The 25,233-nt window shown below is 48.0% G+C and overlaps 2 protein-coding genes across 6 annotated transcripts; one reads left to right on the top strand and one right to left on the bottom strand.

Moving 5' to 3' along the window:
* The first annotated feature begins 94 nt into the window (after window positions 1-94).
* On the top strand, window positions 95-12,720 carry LOC126986373 (transport and Golgi organization protein 6 homolog). Of its 2 annotated transcripts, XM_050842429.1 has the most exons (13): window positions 96-307; window positions 836-992; window positions 1,193-1,358; window positions 1,640-1,834; window positions 3,197-3,400; window positions 3,912-4,193; window positions 4,548-6,272; window positions 6,816-6,966; window positions 7,570-7,670; window positions 7,882-7,995; window positions 8,340-8,536; window positions 9,260-9,335; window positions 12,321-12,720. In XM_050842429.1, exons 1-11 carry the CDS (start codon window positions 262-264, stop codon window positions 8,532-8,534), a joined length of 3,336 nt encoding a protein of 1,111 aa, XP_050698386.1. In that variant the 5' UTR covers window positions 96-261; the 3' UTR covers window positions 8,535-8,536; window positions 9,260-9,335; window positions 12,321-12,720. The 2 variants fall into 2 exon arrangements, with proteins under 2 accessions (XP_050698387.1, XP_050698386.1); XM_050842430.1 differs by lacking the exons at window positions 8,340-8,536; window positions 9,260-9,335; window positions 12,321-12,720 and having other exon boundaries at window positions 95-307; window positions 7,557-7,670.
* LOC126986372 (transcription initiation factor TFIID subunit 3-like) lies at window positions 9,859-25,220 on the bottom strand. Of its 4 annotated transcripts, none has more exons than XM_050842425.1 (10): window positions 24,639-25,220; window positions 23,866-24,144; window positions 22,832-22,964; window positions 20,166-22,119; window positions 19,782-20,047; window positions 15,225-15,290; window positions 13,213-13,664; window positions 12,796-13,100; window positions 12,361-12,461; window positions 9,859-11,085 (listed from the first exon to the last, which is right to left on the bottom strand). In XM_050842425.1, exons 1-10 carry the CDS (start codon window positions 24,802-24,804, stop codon window positions 10,959-10,961), a joined length of 3,849 nt encoding a protein of 1,282 aa, XP_050698382.1. In that variant the 5' UTR covers window positions 24,805-25,220; the 3' UTR covers window positions 9,859-10,958. The 4 variants fall into 4 exon arrangements, with proteins under 4 accessions (XP_050698382.1, XP_050698383.1, XP_050698384.1 ...); XM_050842426.1 differs by having other exon boundaries at window positions 23,902-24,144; window positions 24,639-25,218; XM_050842427.1 differs by lacking the exon at window positions 15,225-15,290 and having other exon boundaries at window positions 24,639-25,142.
* Between the last annotated feature and the right edge of the window lie 13 nt (window positions 25,221-25,233).

Genomic DNA, 25,233 nt, shown 5'->3' with positions numbered 1-25,233 from the left:
AACTATCAATCAATTAATCCTAACGAAATACTGAAAAAAAATATATATATACAATGTTTATGGCCATGAGGGAGGCGGCGTATAAAAGTTGTTTTGTTTTGGTTTGAAGAAGAAGAAGAAGCCATCCACGTGCAGGGGCGGGAGGGAGACGTGACGGCCGCTTGCTCCTGCCCTGCTGCTTCCCGTGTGTGTCTCAGCAGGGGCCCCCACGCTTCCCCGGTGGTGGTGTGGCAGAAGGTCTAGGAAAAGGCTCAGGGCGTGATGGACCAGCGGCTGTACACGTGTTTGGAGCGGCTGGCCAGGCTGGGTAAGGCGCCAGGGTGTTGGGCCGCACAGTCTGCCCGGTATTAATCTAGCGTGGTTTGATGTCATTTTTCTAGGTAATGTTAGGTTACGACACAAGTCCCTTCTCTCTTCCCCCCATTATTGGTGGTTAGATTTAGTTAGTGTGGTTGAGATGTGTGGTAAGCATCCATAACAGTTATATAGCCTTAACAGTCTCAGTGCCACACAAAATATCACTAGTTTCCCAAGTATTCCTCCTCGTCCCACTCTCTAACCCCTGTACAGTCATTTTACTTAAGATATATACTTAATGTTTTGGTCCAGAGTTAATGATTTACTTTTTGTGTGTGTGATTCCCCATTCTCAGTTTTTACATTTCATTCTTAGCCTTCATCTGGTATACACTCATCTATGTTTGACAATAAACATGTGTGTATATGGGTCATTGCATTCATCGTTTATCTGCTTATCCAGAATCAGTGTTTGCATATTATTACTGAGCATAAGGATTAAGCTGCATTGCCAAATCATGACATGTTTCCCCTAACAGGCAGCCCCGAAGGGACCACCACTGAGAAGGCTGCCGAGGTGGTGGCCGGGGTGAGGGAGCAGCTGGCTGGGACGGGCGGGGACGCGGGCGATCGAGTTCTAGCCTTGACAAAGCACCTGCTGGCTTGTGTGGACCCCAGCGTGCAGGATGATGTCAGGTGTGTTTGTGAGAGATTGTACCCATATTGTCCATCTGTCTGTCTTATATATTTGTCTATTTCTGCAAATTTACCTGTCTTCCTGTCTGTCTAGTCTAGGGAAATATTTGCTGTGAGAGCCAAAAGCATGTGAAAATATGGGCTAGAGAGTCATTGTGTATTTTCCTATCATCATCACCATCATCATCACTCTCCCCCAGGCTGGAGTGTGGGTGCCTGGCTGTTGTCCTGCTGCACCGTACCTCAGAGCTGCTGGAAGCCTTAGAGGAACCATCGCCCCCCACACCAAAGGCTGGGGGTCGCCGAGGGGTGGACCCAGAGGCGCCCCCACCCCCGGCCAACCTTCTCAGCCTTCAGCAAACACAGGTATGCATCACCCCTTTTCTCTCTCTCTCTATCTATCTATCTATCTATCTCTCTCTCTCTCTCTCTCTCTCTCTCTCTATCTATCTATCAAATTATCTTCCCTTTCCTTCCCTTTATCTTTTTTTTTCTCCTCATTGTCTTTTCTTTTAACATTTTGCTTCCTTGTCTTACTCTTTCTCTCGTTTCTCATTTCCTTCCTTCCTTTCCCTTCATGTTGTTCTATTCTTCATCACTCATTTCTGTTTATACCTTTTCCATAATCCTTCCGTCCCCTTCTGCAGGTTCTTGCCGCTGCTGCCCGCGTGGCCTTATACACCGTGGTGCTGGCCGGCCTGGACCAGGAGGCCGCACGCTACATCCGCATGAGCCTCGCCCGGGCCAAGTTTGTCCTCGGTCCAGCCCCACTAGAGGTGCCGGAGGGGAGCAGACACCCACTCCTGGCTGCTACCATGAGGCTGCTGCTGCCGGTAGTGAAGGTATGGTGCTCTTGTCTGATTTTTGTGTATTCCAAGATATTTATTAGTTACCCTACCCCTTAGTCCCTACATTTCTTTAATCTATATTCTCTCATACTATTTCGTCCACGGTTGCCAGATGGTCGTACTCAGAGTCACGTATTTACTGGTTTCTGGCCCATAACTGTTGCCAAGTAGCACCAATAATTAACCATTTAAATGATAACCATATATTTTATACTATTGAATCATTCCCTTGCATCCCCTAAGTCTTCATTGCAATCACCACCATAAACCTATCTGGTCTGCAAGCATGTGGACTTATTTTTACTTACATTACTGTACATTCTCATTCATATTCTTGTACTTAACATATTGTACTATTGAATCATTCCCTTGCGTCCCCTGTCTCCATTGCAATCACCACCATAAACCTATCTGGTCTGCAAGCATGTGGACTTATTTTTACTTATATTACTGTACATTCTCATTCATATTCTTGTACTTAACATATTGTACTATTGAATCATTCCCTTGCGTCCCCTGTCTCCATTGCCATCACCACCATAAACCTATCTAGTCTGCAAGCATGTGGACTTATTTTTACTTATATTACTGTACATTCTCATTCATATTCTTGTACTTAACATTTTATACTAGTGAATCATTCCCTTGTGTCCCCTAAGTCTTCATTGCAATCACCACCATAAACCTATCTGGTCTGCAAGCATGTGGACTTATTTTTACTTACATTACTGTTCATTCTCATTCATATTATTGTACTTAACATATTGTACTATTGAATCATTCCCTTGTGTCCCCTAAGTCTTCATTGCAATCACCACCATAAACCTATCTAGTCTGCAAGCATGTGGACTTAATTTTACTTATATTATTGTACATTCTCATTCATATTATTGTACTTAACATATTGTACTATTGAATCATTCCCTTGCGCCCCCTAAGTCTTCATTGCCATCACCACCATAAACCTATCTGGTCTGCAAGCATGTGGACTTATTTTTACTTATATTACTGTACTTTCTCATTCATATTCTTGTACTTAACATTTTATACTAGTGAATCATTCCCTTGCGTCCCCTGTCTCCGTTGCCATCACCACCATAAACCTATCTGGTCTGCAAGCATGTGGACTTATTTTTACTTATATTACTGTACTTTCTCATTCATATTCTTGTACTTAACATTTTATACTAGTGAATCATTCCCTTGCATCCCCTAAGTCTTCATTGCAATCACCACCATAAACCTATCTGGTCTGCAAGCATGTGAACTTACTTTTATTCATATTACCTACTGTGCTTAACATTTCGTACTTTTCAATCATTCCCTTGTGTCCCTAATCTCTCTTTCCACCCCCAGCATGACACTATGGGCGCAGGCATCCGGCAGTCAGTCTTCCCAGAGGTGCTTAGTGCTCTGCTGTGCCTCTGCTTCTGCCCAGCCACCAGCAAGCGACACCCAGAGGACACAGGGTACTTCCGGGGCCAGCTGGAGTCACTCACCGCTGCCGTGGAGCCGAGCGTCACCCTAAAACATTTGCTGCTACTCATGGGCTTGACGCAGGTAAGGGAAGCTCAGGCGTGGTGTAAGGGTGTTGGTAGGGTGTCGGGTGTTAGTGAGGTGACGGGTGTAAGGTTTGTCGTGTTTGTCATCCCTATTGTTTCACCCTCATCCTCCTCTCTTGTTTTTTTTCTTTTCATTAACATTTTTCCTCCTAATCCTCCTTTTCATTTTTTTATCATTCCTTCCTTTTTCCTACTTATCTTCCTTTCTCTAGTGTTCTTCTATCATTTCCGTCCTTTTCTTTTCTAATTCTCCTTTATTCACTTTTTTATCCCTCTTTTTCTGCTTAATCTTCCTTTCTCTATTTTTTTCATCATTCCTTTCCTTTTCCTCTTATTCTTCCTCTCTCCATGTTTTTTTATTATGATCTGTTTGCTTTTTCCACTTGATCTTCCTTTCTCTATTTATCGTAATCCACCATAGGCTCAAGGGCTGACGTGACAGAGATGAGCACTGAGGCCATGCACAGCCATAGCATATTCTCCCGACTCTACTTACTTACTATTTGCAGGGTGGAGCCAGTGGAAGCAGCCGCAGTAGTAATGTCGGTAGAGGTGGTGGTGGTGGGCAAGGGTGGCTTGGACGTACCTGCAATTCCCTGGTGGTGCGTCGTTACCTGATGCCAGAGGGAGGTGGTGGTGCCAGGGCTGGGGGAGGGCTGAGGGCGGTGGTGGGTGCTGGCCTGGCTCTCTGTGACGGCCAGGATTCTCGCCGCTGCCAGGCTGTTGCGGCTCTGATAGCTCACGCCCGGACCCCAGACCTAGACCAGTTCTATGCAGCTCTGGGCCCACAGGTGAGTGTCTTGGTTCAGTGTGTTTGTGTTGTGTTTTGGATGTGCATTATCTTCTTCATTTATAGTCCATCGCCCATTCTTGAGGTTGGACTTGTGATGATCCTCCTCCTCCTTGCCCAGTCCAGTGCTAATCCTTCCTCTATTTCTAACACCTCCAAATCTTGTTGCATTGTTCCTCTCCATGTTCTTGGTCCCCCAGTTGGTCCCCTTCCTGGTACCTCCATTTCCTCCACCATCCTCATCACTCCGCCCTCTGTCTCTCTCCTCACATATCTGAACTATTGCAACTTTCTCTGTTTCACTCTCTCCTGTATGTTGTGACTTCCATTACTGATCATAATGTTTCTCTCTAAGGTGATAGAGATGCTGGACAGGGCCTCCCAGCTGGCCCCTGAGGTGGTGCGGGTGGTGGTGCTCCTGGCTGGAGAGTTGGCCGAGCGCAGCCCCTCCCTAGCCGCCCAGCACCTTGGCAGACCCCTGCTGCAGCCCCTCACATGCACCACCAGCCCCAGCGCACCACAGGAATGCGTTGGCACCAGCCTGACGGAGTGTGTGATCAGACTCCATTCTGTGTTGGTGGAGGCAGCCCCGCCCACCCCAGCACTGGCCAGGCTGCTGCAGCCAGCCCTGTGCCCCCTCCTGGCCCTGGCTGCCCTGCCCACCACACACCTGCGCTCCCCCTCTCGGCGCCTCCTTGGAAGATACCTCAGTCACTTGTCTGAGGAGGAGGTGGTGGACACCCTCCTCGGCCTGGCTGGCCTCACCCCACTGACCCTCAGCCCCCCAGTCTTCCCTGATGTCACCCTTGTGCTGGACGGGACCGGCGGGGTGGTGGTGGAGGCGTGTTCCAAGCCTCCTGATACCCTAGAGGAGGATGAGGCACGAGCCAGCTGTCTCTCAGCCATCCTAGAAGACCTTGGGCATCCAAGTGTCATCCTCGCCTTCTACAAGAAGTTGGTGGAATTCCTTGACTTCCGAGGGGAGGAGAAGAGCGCCACAAGATCAGGTCCGCCCATCGTGTGCCTCAGGACAGAAGCAGACGAGGTGGCCTGCCAGTTTGAGCAGGCGAGGCGAGTGGCTGTGTGTGCTGGCCTTCTTTCCTGCTTGGCTGAAAGCGAGAAACTCACGGGTGACCTCTTTCAGGACCTCTCAGCTGCTGGGCCAGTAGTGGGTGGTCTCCTGCAGGCCGGGTGCCAGGAGTGCCGAGATGAGGGTCTGAGGGACATCCAGGTCTCCCTCACGGCCAATGTTCTGGTCCTGGTGACTTGCTACGTCAGTGACCGCAGCCTCAGGGGTGAGATGACTTCAAGGGACTGGACAGGACTCAAGGCACTGCTGCCAGTCCTCAATCAGACTGAGGAGTGTCTGGAGGACGAGGGAGTCCGCCTCATGGCCACACAGCTCCGGAGCATGGTGGCCACACATGGGGTGGTGTGCACGGAGGCCACTACTGCCGACACAACGCAAGCAAAACCTGAGAAGAAAGGGAAAGGAAAGGTCGAAAAAAGGCTGGAAAAGGTTGGAGGAGGAAAGTTTTCATCTGACACTTCCCAGCAGCCTGAGGGAACAAGGGCTGCCACTCCTATTGTGAAGGACATGAAAACAAGCACCACACAAATTAAGGATGACCGTAACAAAGTGAAGGTTGAGACTAAGGAAACAGGGAAAGATGCATTAATAAAAACTGAGTGTGAGAAGGAGATACCAAAACAAGTCCTGGAAGAGAAAATCAAAGCAGGAAAAGGAGATGACGGCAGCACGGCAAAGGAAATAAAAGAGGAGGAGGAGGAAACAGAGAAAACCAACATCATGGCGACAAAAGAGACACCGAGGAAGGCAGAGACCGAGAGCAGTGCCTTCAGGAGTGCCATGGAGGACCTGATGAGCCCCCTTCTACCAGTGCGGGGCCACGGCATCCTCGCACTGGCCAAGCTGCTGGAGGCCAAGGATGAGGAGGCGCTGGAGCACGGCACTCAGCTCCTGGCACTGTTCCAGCACCACTTGAGGGAGGAGGACTCATACTTGTACCTGATGGCTGTGAGGGGCTTGGCGGCACTCTGTGATGTGCTGCCAGAGAAGGTGAGGCCCAGAGTTAGTGCCAGATTTATTTATTTATTTATTTGATTATTTTTTAGAGTAAAGGAGGCAGCTTAACCCCTTGACTGCTGATTTCCTACAAGAAGATATTATGAAGCTACAGGAATGGAACAAAAAGTGGCTGCTACAATTCAGTGAAGAAAAATGTAGTCTTGCACCTTGGGAGGGGATATCCAACATACCAATACCACATGGGAAACACTCCACTATCCAACACAGAGGCAGAGAAAGACCAGGTTACCAGTGAGGGCGAAATACATGCCAGTCGCGGTGGACGGGTTAAGGGAGAAAAAAAACAGTTGTATTTTTGGGGGTTTGTTTGATTTGTAAATGAAGAACGTAAAAGACACCAACAGTCTACCAGCCAGTCAGCCTGTTTAACCAATCAATCTTTGGCCCTGTCAGTCTTAAAATGTCAGTCAGGCCGTTAACTAATCCATCTTCAGACATAAGGCTCAGTTACCAAGTCAGTCTTTCAACCAGCCAGCCAGTCAGTCTGCACCAATCTGTTCCTTCTTACCCCAGGCTGTTGTGGTGCTGACCAAGGAGTTCAGTGTGGGCCGCCGCTCCACCGAGGACCGGGCAAAGCTGGCGGAGAGTCTGAGTCGAGCCACACATCGCCTCGGCCCGCTGCTGCCACACTACCGCAACCACTTCATCAACGCCTTCCTGACTGGTGCGTGCATGTGTGTGTGTGTGTGTGTGTGTATAAGGCTGGTATTCTTAGATGTTGTTGTCTCTCACAATGACTATTTCTAAAGGCTAAAAAAGAGAGTAATCGGGTTTTAATGAGTGTTTCTTTAGGTTCACGGTAGAGAAAAAGGGTCAAACTACCATCCAGGTCATAAAACAACCCCTGGAAATGCCCCAAACTCCTTCAAAAGCCTTGTCAAATTTATGTGCCTGGGAGCCATAATATTTAAGAATACGACCCTAAATGTATGAATGGACTTAGGTGTCATTTGCACGTATTTGTTTGGGTGTGTATGTATCCTTGTGGGTGTAAATGTATGTGTTTAATTTGGGTCAGTCATGTATCAGGTTTTCAGGTATAGGGTCATGGTAGGTCACATTCCTATAGTACAGTAAAGGACAGACACTGAAGTTGACCACACAATATAGTTACTCTGACCTGTTCCATATGCTTTAATGGTCTATGGAGTGAGTGCAATAGAGAAATGTGGAATTGCTAATGTTCAGTTGTTATAGTAGTAGTAGTAGTAGTAGTAGTAGTAAGAGTTGTTGTAGTGGTAGTAATATCAACAGGTTCATTTTGCAGGTGTGAGGGACCCGGAGTGGTTGGTGAGAGCTGCAAGTCTCTCAGCGCTTGGGGATGTGTGTAAGGAACTGCGCTTCAGCCTCGGACCCATAGTGAATGAGGTGAGTGTGTGTGTGTGTGTATGACAGAATGGTTAGGTGGTATTTTGAAGGCCTGTCTTTGGTGGTTAATAAAGACTGTTCTGGGTTGTAGTTCTTTGTATTGAGATATTTGGTCTTGGTTGACACAGACTTGGCAGTATTTATGACTCATTTTTATTATTATTATCTTTATTGCTGTTGTTGTCATTATCCTCCCAATCATGCTCTTCAGGTGTTCTCCGTGCTGTACGATGCCGTGGCCCAAGATGAGTCCCATGAGGTGCGTCGGGCGGCTGTCCTGGTGGTGACGTTGCTGCTCCAAGGCCTGGGTGGTGATGCTTTGAAGGTGTGTTTGTGTGTGTGTATGAGTGTGTGTCTGTGTGTGTGTGTGTGTGTGTGTGTGTGTGTGTGTGTGTGTGTTAATGAATTTCCGCTACTCCCATCTTTCCCACGTCTGTAATTTTGGTAACTTTACAGCTTTTTTACACTTGTTTAAGTTACACATATACGTAGTAACTTGTGTTAAATTAGTATAGGCCTACCATTCATATTCTGGACTTGTTTTTACTTTGATATCTTGTACATATTCACTACTGTCTGTCTGTCTCTTCTTCCCTCTCCTCCTTCTGTCTCACATTATTTATTTATCTGTCTGCCTCCCATTCCTTCCCCTATTTCTCTCTCTCTCAGGTGTTGAACGATGTGGTGCGGGACATGTATCGTGTCCTGCGGCGCCTGGAGGCCAGCGACCCTGACCCGGTGGTGCGCCTCCACGCCCAGCTGGCCCTGCAGGAGGTGGACAGCATCATGCGGCGCTTCCTCCTCCCTTCCACCGGCCTCACCAAGCGGATCTATGTGTTGGATCCTCCGCCGTCTGCCTTATGAGGGTCTGTGTGTGTGTGAAGTGGTAGAAGATTAGCACATACAAAATATCACTCCACCTCACTCCAAACTCATTTACTTGGTAGCCGTTCCCCGATGTTCATATCACATGGGTTTGGGAGAGGGTGGAGGGCAATGTTGCCAGATTGTTGTACTCAAAGCATCATATCTACCATTTTTTATTACATTACTATTGCCAAAATACATCAGGAATTAACTGTTTTAACGATAACTACAAATGAGTCTCGTTTTGGGGATGAGTACGACAATCAAAAGGGAGAGATGAGAATAGGGTGTGAACTGACTGGGGTAGAGAGTGAGGAAGGGATAATTGAGTAAGAATGAACTGACAGGGAAGGAGAATACAGGATGAGGAAGGGATAGAGAAGAGAGCAGAGGGTGAGAATGGTGTAGAGGAGAGTAGGGATGAATTGACAGGGAAAAAGTGGATGATGGAGAGAAAAGTGGAGAATGAGGAAGGGAGAGGGAAGTGGAGAATGAGGAAGGGAGAGGGGAGGGTGGGGTGAACAGGGAGGAGAGGGGAGTGGCATGCAAGAAAGAGAGCTATGAAGTCACAATGAGGAGGAAGATGGAATGATTTCTATTCACAATCGTACCTCATTCTCAGCACCATATCTATCATCTCTTCCACCAGTCTCCCGAGTAATTTTATTTTATTTGGTTCCGTAAATAAATTTCCTTTCATTTCTTATTTTTTTCCCTCTCAGGCTGGTGTGTCCTTAGAATCTAGCAGCTTCATGAAGAACTGATCTAGTTAAAAATGTGTCTGGCCTGGTTCTCAAGGTAAGAGGAGGTCGATCCCTGCAGCCCCTTCCCATATTAGTGCTTAACCCGTCCGCTGTGATTGGCACGGATTTCGCCTTCACTGGTAGCCTGGTAACATATACTCCCAGGTCTTTCTCTGCCTCTGTGGTGGATAGTGGTGTTTCCCATGTGGTATTGGTGTGCTGAATTTCCCCTCCCAAGGTGCATGACTTTACATTTTTCTTCATTGAATTGTAGCAGCCACTTTTTGTTCCACTCCTGTAGCTTGGTGATGTCTCCTTGTAGGAAATCAACAGTCAAGGGGTTAAGGTTTGGTCTTTCATGTGTTGCTTCTTTAGCCTGTGTTACAAGTTCACCCTTACAGAGATATCACATATTACGAACTTAATAACCACCAGCAGCTTCTAAACAGCTCTTCACTTTTGCAAAATTCCATGTATTTATTTTCACTTACTATTTTCCTGGCCTATTTTAGTGGTTCCCAAATATTGAGATCCATCATCATTCACAGTCATGATATAAGACAAAGAAACACATCAGACTGACATATATATTTACTTCCAATTCCAAATACAAATATCTACAGCAACGATGACAAATAAACAGACCAACCAACAAACATACTTTGAGAAGACTGGCAGACAAACAGCATCCAGACCATCACTCAGGCATTCACTCCACTCAAAACTCATTTCTTCCTAAGTAACAATCCTGTGAGGGAAAACATTTCTTTGGTTCATCCTTGTTATTCAATTATCTTGGAATTGGTCTTTCAGCCACCATAGAGGAAGGTTTTTCAGTCACGTCAAAAAGTTTTCACTGTAGCAGCTGCTTTTGATTTTTTTTATAATGGTAAAATAGATTTGAAATTTAGGTGCCTAGGAAAAGTTGCCACAGCTAATAACAATTGGTGCCGATGGGCCTTCTTTTATACAATAGATACAGCAAGTGTTATCATGTGTGCCCCAACTAGTGCTCTTGATTCAGTGTTTATGTCCCATATTCCTACCTTGGGAGGGGGTCAAGGCAAGCATTCATAGACATAAGTCTGTTCTGCAGGTTCACCCTTTGTCTTTAACTGTATTTTAGCTGCAAAGGAATGGGGAACTGAGGAGGAGGGCTCAATTGTACTTGCTGTCATATAGGCACCCCTGACTTTGAATAGGAATTTGTCTGGTAATGACACATTACAGGCAGAAACTCAACATTTCCTAACATTGTTTTCCTTTTCATCACTTATTTAAATTATCATTTTCACTTTTAACAAACAATATATAAGTAAAACTCCTCCCTCACAGCAGCATGCTACTACCACAGCCACACCAACATTTGCCAGCTAAGATTAGGTAGACCAATGGACCGAATCATTTGCCAAGGCTTTACAAGTCCTCAGTTTGTGATTGTTTAAAGATACTGTACACTAAATGTATAGGTGGTGCATTTACTCCTTTCTAAATGAATGATTCACTTCCTAAAGAATGTTCTAGTCCCCTAGTTGTACAAGATCCCTGTGAGATGAACTCCCATCAAGTCAGAAAAGGAGTAAACAACACCCGTACACAACTCAAACTGAGGACGTCTCTCAAAGCACAGTGGTCCCTTCCAGTGCCATGGGCCTTCACTGCCCTCTCAAGGCTGTTATCATTTCTTTTTCCGGCCTCGCTTCTTTTTCTCTGGGGGCGCCCCACGCTGCTTGTGCTGGGAGAGACACCGATTACAGTACCAGTTGACATCATCATTAGGAGGAACTTGGATACCAACACACACCCTGGAAAAAATAATAAGAGCCTCTGAGACTGACTGACTGTATCTCACCACCCACAATACACAGTTTTGCACTACCCTGACTGCCGTCATGAGGGAGTTACAACAAACCTAAGATTTGAGCAGAAACTGATTGCCAATACATGCCAATGCATTGCAAGTTCTATCTTCACTATTAATTGATGAACTAACGGAGAGCATACACCAGCAGGAGCGCTGCTTCACTCACTTGCCACCTCTGACAGTCCTCACAGCTGCCCTCTCCATCTCAAGCCCCTCCTGACAAGATCAGTTGACTTCCCCTAGCCATGATTTATGTCGAAATCACCTTGGTCTCCACTCAGAGTTGCCATTCACGGATGAAGCTGGTAACAGGCCTCAATTCAATCTCATGAAGTCATCCCAGCAATACTCCATGATCCTACAAAGGCACTTGGTACCAAAGGTATTGCCATGCCCTACACAAGCGACTTAAAGATTTGAATCTTTGTCTGCCTGCACAAATAGCGACAACCCCATATACATGTGTTGAGTGAATCCATAACAACGTGGGCCAAGCCAGTCTGTCAAGTGACTTCTTGGTAAGACCAACCATTGTACACACTGTGAAAGTACATGGCCCACAGTGTTACGAACTTGCTCAGTATGAGTATATGGCGTCTATGCAAGAGGACAAAGATTCAAATCTTTAAAAGTCGCTTGTGCTTCCTGTCTTACTGTAGGGCTGTGAGACATGGACACTGATTAATGACTTAAAGGGGCATGTCAGTGTAGGGTATCGCTGGAATGACTTCATGCCAAACCAGCAAATACTTCACGAGACTGAATCAAGGCCTGTTAATAGCTTAGTCTGTAAACACTAACTCCAGCTATATGGCCACATGGCACACTTCCCAGATGTCGATCCTGTTTATACAGATGTTTACATACAAGACAACTGTGAGTGAGGAAGACCAAGGGGATGCCCATGTAACTCAAGGCCGGGACAAGCTGAGTGATCCTGCCAAGAGTGGCTTGGAATGAGAAGGGTAATTGTGTGGGGGGGCTTGCTCAGAGGTGGAGGTGACAGATGAGTGAAGCAATGCACCTCCTCTTTGGTTTGCTATGGCAAATAGGCCTTAAGGTCTTTACATTTAACTTGTTGGCAAGCCACATCTACAACCTGGACAAGATAAAGATCTCAACTAATTTTCTGTACTGTGATAGCCAATATACTAATGGACTTTTAATTCTCTGCAGCCCCAGCCCAAGGAGTGACTGATACTGCCTCGACACTCACCAGTGGTACCAGTCATCGCAGGTGTCGCAGCCGATCATGGGTGACCCGTCATCTTGCTTGCCGCAGGTGGGACAGATCCAAACCTCGTTGCCTTGGTCATCCTGGAAAGAGAGCAAGGTGTTGACACTGACAGGAGAAAAGCTGATCCACTTATCCATGTGGTCTAAGAAGATACACTTGAAGAACCGTTGGCAGCCATGTGAAGGATTCCAATGCATTACTGCTCGCCTATATCAAGTCCTCCTTACTCTACGCCGTCACCTTCTCTTGGAGATTCATACATTCTAGCCAAATATTTTAAGGCCAACAAGCTGTAATGAGTAACATTTGTTAACATTGTTATTAAAACTTGTAATTAAACTGCATATTCCTGCTCCCAACCTTTTGTGCAAAAAAAGTCAAAATTGTTTCTTATAGCAGCATGCATTCACTCACCACAAAGTGCCCGATGGGTCCCACAGTCTCGGTGAGGAGTCCTGTGCTCTTCTGCTCCTGCTTCTTGCTGGGCTTGGGGGACTCAAGGGGAGGAGACACAATGGGCATGGGTGAATGTGAGGGGTAGGGGGCCTCACTAGGCCCACCCCCACCCCCACCCCCACCACCACTGCTGCTGCCAACACTGACGCTGCTGGCTGGTCCAGGCTTGCTTATGCTCCCCACCAGCGGGTTGGGACTTGGAGGTGGAATATCCTTCATCTTTTTCTCTTTCTTTTCCTTTTTCTCTCTGGGTTTCTTGGCTCCTGAATAATGAGATGAAGGAATATTGTGAACCTAATGGGTAACACTTTTCATGATGTCCAATTAAAGGGTTGCATTTCAAAACATTAATGGTGTGAGGGGCAGGAGACTCACCTGGGGACTTCTTTTCCTCCATGACCTTGGGCGCTGGGGGAGGCTTGGGGGTGGTGGCAGTGGCAGCCTTAGGGGAGGTGGGCAGCTTGGCCACAGACTGCTTGGGGGTGGGGGGAGACACCTTGGAGGAGGAGGCTTTGTTGGAGGTGGTTGTGGGGTTCTTTATCTTGAGGGGCGGCACCTCCTTCACCTTGGCCGGGGTGTGGCCAGACTCCTTCCCCTCCTTGTGCTTGGCCATGGGGTTGGGCACGTCCTTGATCTTCAGCACGGGGAGGGCCGGGGGGCTCTCAGCTCGCTTCTGCTGGCTGCTGCGCGGCGCCCGTGTGATGAGTGCCGAGAACTTGGCTATCTCAGGGGAGCCGGGCTGATCATCCTGCGTGCTGGAGGGCGGCGGCGGTGGTGGTGGCGGCAGCGGAGGGATCTCGTCATGCTTCACCACGGGCTTGATCACCCTGCAGGACACAGCACACACACCGTCAAGGCACTGAATACCCCGGCACAAGCCCCCAACACAAGCTGTCCTCATGCCTTTTCATATATTACATTAATGAATAATAGCAATTACAAATCATGACAAGTTTTTTTCTTCAATTCATTTAATAGTTGTCTCCAAGTAAAATATTTAATAAATATTCTTCTGGCAGTACACTTGTCAGCAAGGCTCAGAATTATTTAAGAAACATTTTCCTGTTGGCACAGTTCATAGCAAGGCATAAAGGAAGCATGGCTGAGGACTTGCCAAGACAGCAGCAAGCCTGGCTGTCAGCACCGATGAGGAGCCTGACAGCCACCTGCCTGATGACCACTGAACAGCCTGACACTTTTGGCCCTGACAGTGAACAACGGAAGGCAGGACCGCTCATTTCTTGACACTAGCAGCAAAAATATAAAAGTTGAATACTTTTGTGATAAATTATGCGGTTTGTTCCACAAATGTAAACTACACCACCGCCTTGGTCAAAAACATTAGAATTAAATCTCTTTAAATGTACTAACAAGAAAAAACATTCCTTATTTGCTACGTCAACAATAAATTATGGATAGTGTCCGTGTTAAATCATATAAACCATTTGAAAAATACAACCAGTCCAGAATAAGACAAAGAAAACAAATAAGAGCTACTGATGAAACTGATAAAGTTGGGATAATATCCGTGAACAGTAGAAAAACTGGCAAAGTCTGCATTCACAATTGAAAACATTAAACAAATGGCAACTACAGCTACGAGATGAGCAAGTTTTCTGTTCTCTGTAGTCCAGAAGACCACAACTTCCACTACAGATCAGCTTAGAGATGTCATGCCAGTGTGTCTACAGAGAACAACAATCAACAAAGTTATAATACGAAGGAGCCCGTGAGAACCAGCCATGTCGAGGCACCACCAGCGTGCCTTGCCATTCCTTGCTGCTGACTGTGAGGCCAAAATGAGAATCTTAAACCAATAAATTAATGGTATTCCTGAAATACAACAAAAAGAGAAGTACTGACATTACTGTCTGTGAATGAACAAAAATAAAATATATGAAGGCAAAAAACTTTCAACTAAATTAGTTCTGTTAAGCTTGCCAACTCAACATCTTTTTGTAGTATTTCATGCAACTCATGGCAGGAACAAAACATACACTTTAGCTTCAGGGAGACAACTGAATGACTGGCCTGGGAGTGGAGGGAATGGAGCTCTGCCACCACATGTAACCTAAATGCCCTGAGGTGGTGGAGTCTTCAGGCCATGGCTCACATCACACATGACAAGTGAGAAAGGATGACCTTGGGCCAGAATGGCAGCGCATTCCTAAGCTGTGGCAGGGAGAGGAGAGGCCTCACACCAGGACTACAGCAAGGGTGGTCTGTCATGCCTGCTACAAGGAGAGTAAGTGGAGGAGGAGGGAGGTAAGCACTACAAGCAGCAATATCACGCCCAGGGGTGCCTCAAGATGCTACGACAGAAAAGCTCCCGGAGGCAGGAGGGGGGTGAGGGGAACTGCGAGAGCTTGCGTGGAGAGTATACATACTTGACGTTCATATACTGAGAGGCTCCTACTACTGGCATTATTCCCATACCAGCAGAGGGTGTGTGACTAGCGTGGGGGCAAAGTGGTGGGATTACTGACAGGGACATCGTCACAAACACTTTTCCTGATATTAGATTTGTTTCCAAACCTTTTATGAGACTTACTAACTACAACTCAGAGCAACTTTTAAAAGGTTCTTCCCTTGACTACTTCAATATCACAAATCCCTCACCAATTAAACAACAAGTTTAACTTTTTTTCATTCTTATAAAAAAATGTTTTCCCTGCATAAATTTACAAATTTACATGATAAATTTACTGCCCTGAAGTGTTTTAAGTTTGCAAGTAAACTGGCACATATATAAGTACCTAAGTACCTAAGACAAGGAGGAATTGGGGTTATGTGAACACAGCACCTCCCTGGGTTGAGCCTGGGATGTGGGAAGTAAGACTATGAATAAGGTGACGTGATCTGCCATGACAGAATGGAGTTGTCTGTCTTCCACACAGCCACCTGCAGACTGACCTACCAGACAAGTCCCAAAAGTGACTTGCACAAAATCCTGGGCAGAATGAAATTTACTGTGCCATGAATTTCATCACTTGCTTCACTTTATAAGCAGCTCTCACACTACCTACATCTTTTCTCCTGCAAATGACTGGGTCTTTGACAAGCATGAAGGTTGTATAAAGCCCTACACCAGGGATGCTCTTTGATGCTATTCTCCAGACAGTTTGCTGGAAAACTGATGCATGTGTCAATAACATGAGGCACCAAACCACTGTTACACTGGTGCTGCATCTGGTGAGTGTGAGCGTCTTGGCTGTAAGGGGAGCAGAAGGGACTAGTCACACAGCACCCAGCCTCATCACACAGACAGACATACCGCTCACCACACTGAACACACTCAACGCTTCTCCCTCACTGACATGATGAGTTGGGTGATAAGTCACAAGGAAATGAAACTGGTTGGATGTGCTTTCTTTTGCATAACTCTGTCCTGCATCAATATACATCATCTTCCTTGCATAACACTGAAGCATGAAAAACTACAGAAATACTTTCAGCTTCGTGTTGGCAATTCATTTCAGGGTGGCGCCGCACACTGCCACCTGCAGAGGAATAACAGACGTACATGACGCTGAAGCAAGAAATGCAAAAAAGGTCAATTCACAGCATGTCACAAACACAAGGTGAATCCAAGGCATGGGGGACATAGGAAAGGAAAGGAAAGGGAAAACAAGAAAATCTGATCCAGACTGAGGCAAGAAAGACCCCTGGAGCGCGACGCATCAGTGCGGCTCCTCCCCCTCTGTGGTGCCGGCCTCACACCCTGGCAGTACACCGACACCTCAACAAATTAGGGCACCAAAGCCCGGCCCCAGAGTGCGCCCTCAGCCGTGGGGCGTGGTGCACCCACTCCTGGAGTGCCACGCTTGGTCACAATTTGCCGGAGCCGGTGACTGGGTGTGCAAGGACCACTGCCACTGAGGAGGAGGTGGCCGCACTTACACTACGAGTTTTACGACTGGGACAGGAAGTGCAAAACACAATGAGATGGTGTCTTTACCAGTGCAATGGACGGACGGACAGATGGACAGTCTCATGAGCCCAGCAAGAAGCGTGGCGGCTGAGGAGATGCGTTGTGACGCCTCCTGCTGCACCTCTCTTCATGCTGTTGACTTTCACTCTTTCTTTCTTTCTATCTTTTCATACTCCAGTTGGTGTCTATTTATCATCATTGCTGTCTTATTTACTAATCTGCTCAATGTTTCTCTTTTTAATAATATATCCAGCTTTGTGTGGTTCATTTCACGTACTCCTCCCCCGATATATATATACTATATGGGAGCATGCCACAAACACTGTCATGGGCAGAGCTCCAAGGTGCTGGGTTGTGCCGGAGACACGCCAGGAAGTATTTGTGGAAACACTTAAGTAGCAAATCAGCCACACAACGAGGACCTCCTGTCACTTGTGAATGGTCACGACTGGGCCTTAGGAGCACTTAAATAGCTTAAATATGTATTTATAAATAATTACTTTATATATGAACTTTAAAGCTACATGTTGAGGGATTACAAAAATAAATACTGCACTCATTGAGATCATAAAGGAACACTTCCGGTTGTGTTGGTGCATCACGGCAGCAACTGATTGTCAACAAGACTTCTGCAGCTACTTCATTCTCTAGGACGTATAATGTCTATGGTATACAAGGGGTGGGATGGGAGGTGAGCCCTGAGTTTTTGCATTTCCTGATCCTCCAAGATACAGAATGGTGGCCTCACTCTCCTGCTACTTGAAGGATGACCGAGTAATTCTGGTCTTTCCCGCCCTGACGCTGGAGGGAGAAACAGTGTGGAGAGACATCAGACAACACAGGGTTAGGTGCTCCTCGCCTCACATGACTAGCTGCTTACTGAGTTACCCTTACGCAGATGACATGAGAGAATATTTCCACGGGAAGGGAAGGTCGACAGCATGCAAGACGACATGGGTATGTATTTATTATACCAGGGATAAATAATAAGTTAAAATTTACTAAATGAATCATCTCCACTGAGGAGTTGACATGAGGAATGAATTAGGGGTAAGGTATAACTAAAGGATATGGAATGGAAATCAACTAAATAGAAGGCCAACAGTCTGGTTGGAAGGGTCAACCTGCAAAACCAAAGCTGCCTTTATCAAAATCTGTTCGTGATAAAATAATAATAATAAAAAAGTCATGGATTCTCTTGCTATTATCAACCCTTTCAAAAGCAGTCTATTTATTCCAGTGCTACGTAACACCACTGTGATTTAAAGCCCCTCACAGATGTCAATATGAAGGAAGAATAAATCCAGAAGCAAAGGCCAGAGATGCAATGGTCCCCGTGGGAGTAACACAGCCGCTGCCGGCCACACCCTGGGGCTGCCGGGGCACAGACACTACAGTTTACTTAGGAAGGTTGCATGTTCTCTGTCATGGTACATCATCAGCTCACACCATTTTTTTTTTTTTTTTTTTTGCAACAAAGAAGACAGCTCAAGGGCACAAAAAAAGGAAACAATAATAAAAAAAAAAAGCCCGCTACTTGCTGCTCCTAAAAAAGAATCCAAAGAGGTGGCCGAAAGAGAGGTGTCCAGATACTCGGTCAAATAAGCCAAAACTCTGCACTGTGCAACCAAAATCATCCATTTCTTGAAGAGTCCACTAAACCAACACTTGAATTTTGTGTGAAGTCAAACTAAAGTTATTTACATCAATTATTTTAGCATTTCACTACACCACAGGCTACTACTCATGACCTCAATGCCTTCATATGACTGTCAGTGAATAATTTTGGGCTCCAGTATTTTCATTTGAGTGTCAGTGAACAGTTTTGGGCTCCAGTGCCTTCATATGACTCAGTGAATAATTTTGGGTTCCAGACAGCCTTTAGGAACACAAGCTCTGAAAATGCTGTATAAACCCTGCAGACAGAGGAGACAGAACACAGACTACTGAAGTGAAATGAGAAAGACAGACAGAAGATGATGGTTAGGTGTCCCCCAGTGCCATTCCTTTATAGCTCTCCTGATGTGTATTAGTGGTCATTCATTACTGAGGTGAGGAGTGACCCAAAATGACCGCCCTGCCAGCTTAAATCCCAGGACACTTAAGAAGCTTGTGTGTTAGTGGTCACTCATTACTGAGGTGAGGAGTGACCCAAAATGACCGCCCTGCCAGCTTAAATTCCAGGATACTTAACCCGGTAGCAGCGACGGGCCAAATTTGTGGCTTTACCATGTAGCAGCGACGGGCCAAATTTGTGCAATGATATAACCCCCCAAAATAGATCATACATAAACTGATCACAAAAGCATTGATATATATTACGAAATGGTTTGCGTGAGTGATGCTTTTTTCTCATTTTTCTCGCTTAGAGGGACCATTAAGAAACATGGTCCCCGCTGCTACCGGGTTAAGAAGCTTCCCTGCCACTGCCATCTGATGGAAGAACAGCAGCGATGACCCACACAAATGCACATCAATGAGGGGAAAAATGGGGTGAGTGATGGAAACATTATCCCTGTTCATCCTTTCGTCTTTCCCTAATGTATACGCGCACACACACACACACTTTCACACGACACAACAATTCCATCTTAAAATTACTTTAGAAAACCTGCCTCGTCTTTATATCTAAACGACTGCTTTAGTGAACTTGAGAAGAGGAAAGTGAAGGCATGATTTATATTGAGAGGAACCTAAGCAATGACAAACCTTTAAGCATTTATTGGAAACATTAAAAATTCATGTTTAGAATTCTCTCTCTCTCACTCTCTCTCTCTCACACACACACACATGCTGATGAACTAAACAAACTACCAGTCTTGAACATAATCACAATCTCTCTCTCTCTCTCTCTCTCTCTCTCTCTCTCACACACACACACACACATTGAAAAACTAAACAAACCACCAGTCTTGAACATAATTACAATCGCTCTCTCTCTCTCTCTCTCTCTCTCTCTCTCTCTCTCTCTCTCTCTCTCTCTCTCTCTCCCCAAGGCCAAGGCAGTACTTACAGCTTGGGGGTGGTGGGCATCGGGGCGTCGGGGCCGGAAGACGAGGGGCTGGGGAGGGACGAGGTGAGTTTCATTGTGATTCTGGGCCCACCTTCCTCCTTCTCCCTCTTCACCTTCTTCTCCTTCTTCTCCTGTTTTGTTTTCTCCTTCTCCTTCTTCTTGTCTGATTTGTCCTTCTCTTTCTCTTTGTCCTTCTTGTCTTTCTTCTTCTTCCCTTTCTCCTTTTCCTTCTCTTTCTCCTTCTTCTCCTTCTTGTGCTCCTTTTTCTGTTAGAGGGAAAAAATATGGAAGTCTACATGACCACACACTAACAAGTCCAGACCATCACTGCAGCGTGTGTGAGGCAGCGCCGGCCTTGCCTGCGTCACGGTCAACAAGTCTTACCTTCTCTTTGTCTGTCTTCTCTGGCTTGTCGGGGCGGGGGTGAGGCCTGGGAAGTGGCTGAGGCGGGGGAGAATGGTGGGCAGGAGTTCGGGGTCTGGGGGGCGTGGAGGGTGATGGGGAACGCATGGGTGAGCCATGGCCCCGCATCATGAGGGGGCTGCCCTCCCGGGGGTGGCGGGGGGTGGGGGGCCGCTCCAAAGGCTCGTTGTCCTCCACCGGACACAGTGAGTCCTCCTCCAGCGGCCTCTGGAGGGGCGGTCGGGGCAGGAAGTGGTGGTGGGGGGGCAGACGCAGGTCAGGGATCGGGGGTGCCAGCCCCGGTCGGGGGGGCGGCCCACCGAAGGGAGGCAGGAATGGGAACCTGGAGAATGGAGGAATGAAGCCTGGGGCTGTGGGGAAGGCTGGGAGGAAGGGGGCACCCGGGGCACCCCCCATGTCCTCCATGGGCAGACCGCCCTCAGGGGTCTTGGGGCGCTCAGGTGGCTCAGGTTCACCTGCATCACGGGGACCAGGGCTGAACGGACCACCTTTCGGCGACTTGGACCGGTCTTTCCGGGGCCGCCGCTCCCGCCCTTTGTCCCGGGCCCGCCTCTTCTCAATGGAGCGGTGAGGCGGCAGGTGTGGGGGCAATTCTGGGGTGCGGGGCGTGGAGGGGGTGGTGGGGGGAGATAAGTCTTCATGGTAGGGGGTGTAGTCTCCCGGGGACCTGGGAGTCACATCTGGCGTCACCTCAACATGCACGGAGGCAGGTGCCTCCATGGGCGGCTCCTCCGGGGGACGGCGCTGGCCCCGGCCTGGGGTCTCATCAATCATGAGGTCCGGGGAACTATCCCGGGATGGCTGGGCGGAGGCGGGGCCAGAGGCGGTGGCCGAGGCCTCGCGTTCCTCTTTGGCATCCTTGGACTTGTTGATTTTCTTGAAGATGCTCAGCTTGGACTTGCCCTCAGCCTTCTCGGGGCCGGGTGGGGGAGGGCCATCCGGAGGCTTGCTTGGGGCAGGGATGGAGGTCACGGTGACGGCCGAGGATGACTGTAGGGCAATGATCAGCTCCCTCTCCCTCTCCCTCTCCTTCTTCATCTCCTTTTCCTTCTTGGTCTCCTTCTTGCTTCCCTCCTTCCTCCCCTCCTTGTCCTTTCGTACATCCTTCTTCCCTTCCTTCTTGCCCTCCTTCTTGCTTCCTTCCTTCTTACCTTCTTTCTTGCTTCCGTCCTTCTCCTTCTTCACCTTCTTGCTTGTGTTTCCTGCCTCCCCTTCCTTGTCCTTGTCCTTCTCCTTCTCCTTGTCCTTGTCCTTGTCTTTATCCTTGTCCTTGTCTTTATCCTTGTCCTTGTCCCCCTTCTCACCCTTGGGCTGTCCGGTCCCACTCTTCTTGCCCTCACCTTTGGGCGGCCGCGGCGGCTTGGGAACTTTGATTTTGGGGGTAGACGACTTGGGGGTGGAGGAGCCAGGTGACTGTCCAGGCTTGGCGGGGGAGGCCTTGGGGGTGCTGGCAGCCTTGGGGAGAATGGGTCCTTTTGGGGAAGACACCTTGGGGGGTTTTGGAGTGGGGGGCTTGAGCAGGGGCATTTTGAGCTTGGGGGGCAGTGGGGAGGAGCCAGGCGGGCAACCCTTGGGGAGAGAGAGTGGGCGGGACTGGAACTTGGGGAGCTTCAGACCTTTCCCATTCATCCTGTCTTTGCCGCCTGTCTTGATCTTGGGGCGGGGCGGTCGCACTGGCCCTGCCCTCGGTCCCCCACCCCCCCCTAGATTGTTCTTCTGGCGGATGAGCTTCTCCACCGTCATTTTCTTCTTGCCGACAGTGGAGGGTGAGGAGCAGCGTGGTAGGGCGAGGGGAATGTCGGGGCAGCGAGCCTCGGGAAGCTTGCCCTCCCGCGCCGACGATATGAACCCTGAGGTGGTCATCATGACACTCACTATCTCCCGCACCGGCTGGCCCTCGTCGTCCAGTGAGAACCTGTGTGGAAGTGGAAGAGTCATGGGTTACCACAGAGGGCATGGAAGGGACCATAACAACAATAACAACAGATTATAGATAACCCATAAGATACAGGAATGTATGATAAGAACAAAGGATGACAGGATACAAATATGACTCCCACCAACACAAACACACACACACACACAATGAAGGATGATGATTATTGCCGCAACTGCAGGGTCATACAGCGCCGGTAGACACACAATGAAAAGATGCGAGGAGTTACAGCCCACAGTGACAAGAGACGAGTTAGCAAGGTAAGAACAACAGACACAATGCACGAGTGATAACAAAAGATAATTGAGCAGTAACAAACATCCTGGAGCGAATATCAGAAACAAGAACGTCGGATAAAGAACAAGAAATGACTGGTTGTAAATATATGATTCCTGCTAACACCATCACACACACACACACACACACACACACAAAAAAAAGATGATTCACAGCTCACAATGAAAATGAATTATAAGTTAACAAGTAGGGGGCAGCGAGTAGTGGGCTTTTTTTTTTATTGTTGTTTACTTTTTTTGTGCCCTTGAGCTGTATCCTTTGTTGTAAAAAAAAAAAAGGAACACGGTAATATTAAGAACAGAAGCAATGCCAAGCTCAAGGGCCAAACCAAAAAGAGAAAAAAAGAAAAAAAAACGCTATGCAAAGTGATAAGATAATAAATAGCGACACTCACTTTGGCTTCTTGGCGGGTGACACATCTGAATCCGCCGGCCTCTTGACTGCCGGCTGTGGGGAGACGGAGGGGGAGATGCCCTCACCCACTGCATCATCCATCCCCCCTCCGACCTTCACGTCCACCTCCTCCTCTGTGGGGCACGAGGGGCACTGGTGTAAGTAATCTAGGCCTTTCTATCCTGTTTGAGACTTTTCACTCCCATAACTACCTAAGGAGAGGCTAATAAGGGGAAAAACAGGTGTGGCAGTACTTTGAACAATATAGGTAAACAGTTCAATGACAAATGGTATAATGATTTAAGTAATATGGCCCCTTCTATCTTGGACTCTTCACTCCCATAACCACCCAAGGAGAGGCTAATGAAGGGAGAAACAGGTGTGACGGTACTTTGAACAATATAGATAAACAGTTCAATGACAAATGGTATAATGATTTAAGTAAGATGGGCCCTTCTATCTTGGACTCTTCACTCCTATAACCACCTAAGGAGAGGCTAATAAGGGGAGAAACAGGTGTGGCGGTACTTTGAACAATATAGGTAAACAGTTCAATGACAAATGGTATAATGATTTAAGTAATATGGCCCCTTCTATCTTGGACTCTTCACTCCTATAACCACCTACGGAGAGGGAGAAACAGGTGTGGAGGTACTTTGAAGAATATAAGGTAAGCAGTTCAATGACAAATGGTATAATGGTTTAAGTAATATGGCCCTTTCTATCCTCTTTCGGACTCTTCCCTTCAATAATCACCCAAGGAGAGGCTAATAAGGGGAGAAACAGGTGTGGTGGTACTTTGAACAATATAGGTAAACAGTTCAATGGTAAATGGTATAGTGGTTTAAGTAATATGAGCCCCCCTCGGATCATATAGGGTTAAGCCGTTTCCTTAGCTGTAAAAGAAAAAAAAATAATAATAAATAAATAAAATAAAAAATGTATCCTATTGTGAACTTACCCCAATAACCTGCAGAAAAACACTAACGAGGGGAGACACAGGTGAACAAGCGCACCTAGCCTCCTATAACTCACCAAAGGGTACAAAAGTGAGGCTCCCCCCCCACTCACCCTCCTTCTCGGGGTACATGGGGGGCAGATGCTCGTGGATGTGGATGGGCCGGGACAGGATCTCCCTTGACCCGGGCTTGAGGAAGTTGAGGTTGGAGGGGCGGGGCACAGGGAGCTGCGGCATGGGGTGTGGGAAGGGGGGGCAGTCCACATTGTTGATATACTCCTCCAGTTCCGACACCGAGATCCCCATGTCCATGAACGCCAGTCCGAGGTCGTCCAAGGTGGGCTCGGTGCGGCCAACTGTGGGGGGAAGGTGAGGTGAGGTCGGGAATATTTATTTGTAAGTGTTGTATTAGTGAATTATCCACTTATGCAGTTTATTAGCTCCTTAATTCAACTCTAATAAGTATAAGTGCTCCAATTGTAGTACCAGAAAGGATGTGACAGGTTGTTTGAGTATTGTTCAGCTTCATTGGTGACTTATCCGCTTGTGTGTTCAATGGTCTGTGTCCTTCCGGCAATGCTGATAAACATAAGTGCCCCTTGTTGAAGTGGGTGTCATTCTAGATGTTTTCCAGGAGCTCCTAAACCACCCTGTTGAGATGGGTGTTATTCTATAAATTTACCATTGAGCTCCTGGCCCTCCCCCACCCCCGGCACACCTGTCCCCTAGGCGACCCCAGGTGCACCCCAGCCCTCATCTGTCCAGGTCCCGCCCCCGCCCCCCAGGGTAATGAGCCCCCCTGGCCGCCCCTTGAGCTGTGCCCCGCCCCCGTGGCTCCCCTGTGACTCACAGTGCTCGGTGTACCGGTGCGTGAGGCGGCATAGCTCGGCGAGGTAGCGGTGCAGCAGGTCCGTCAGCACCCCCAGCGGCGTGGCGTAGATGCCCTGGTAGCCGATGGCCTGGCACACGTGGCCCACGCAGGCCCGCAGCACCTCCTGGCTGAACTGGCCGGACATAGCGCCGCCCTCGCGTCAGCCGTCACCTGCGGGCGGGCGGGCGGGGGCACAGGAACCTCCTGCCGCGGGTCACACGGCGGAGCGGCGCGGCGGCGACGGTCCCGCCATTTTGACGACGCGGCGGCGGCGGCGGCGACCACGGGGGGCCCTCCCTGGGGGCGTGCCGGCCCGGGGCGCGGCCCCGGCGGGGTGGCGACGTATTATTGTCATCAGTGTGATAAAATGTTGATGAGTTTTGTGGCGGGTCAGGCAGCGGCAGGGGCAGGCATGGGTCATGCTGGCGGCGGACAGCCAATGGCGGCGCGCCGCGGCGGTCACGTGACCCAGCCAGGGACGCGAGGGATGCCAGACACCGCCACCTGCAGACAACAACACATTTTGTCCTGCTCTAATGACCAATATTGTACTTAGAAAATTACATTACTTCAT

This window comes from Eriocheir sinensis, chromosome 61 (assembly GCF_024679095.1).
Source record: "Eriocheir sinensis breed Jianghai 21 chromosome 61, ASM2467909v1, whole genome shotgun sequence".
Lineage (NCBI taxonomy): Eukaryota > Metazoa > Arthropoda > Malacostraca > Decapoda > Varunidae > Eriocheir > Eriocheir sinensis.
This window is presented reverse-complemented; position numbering and strand designations above follow the sequence as displayed.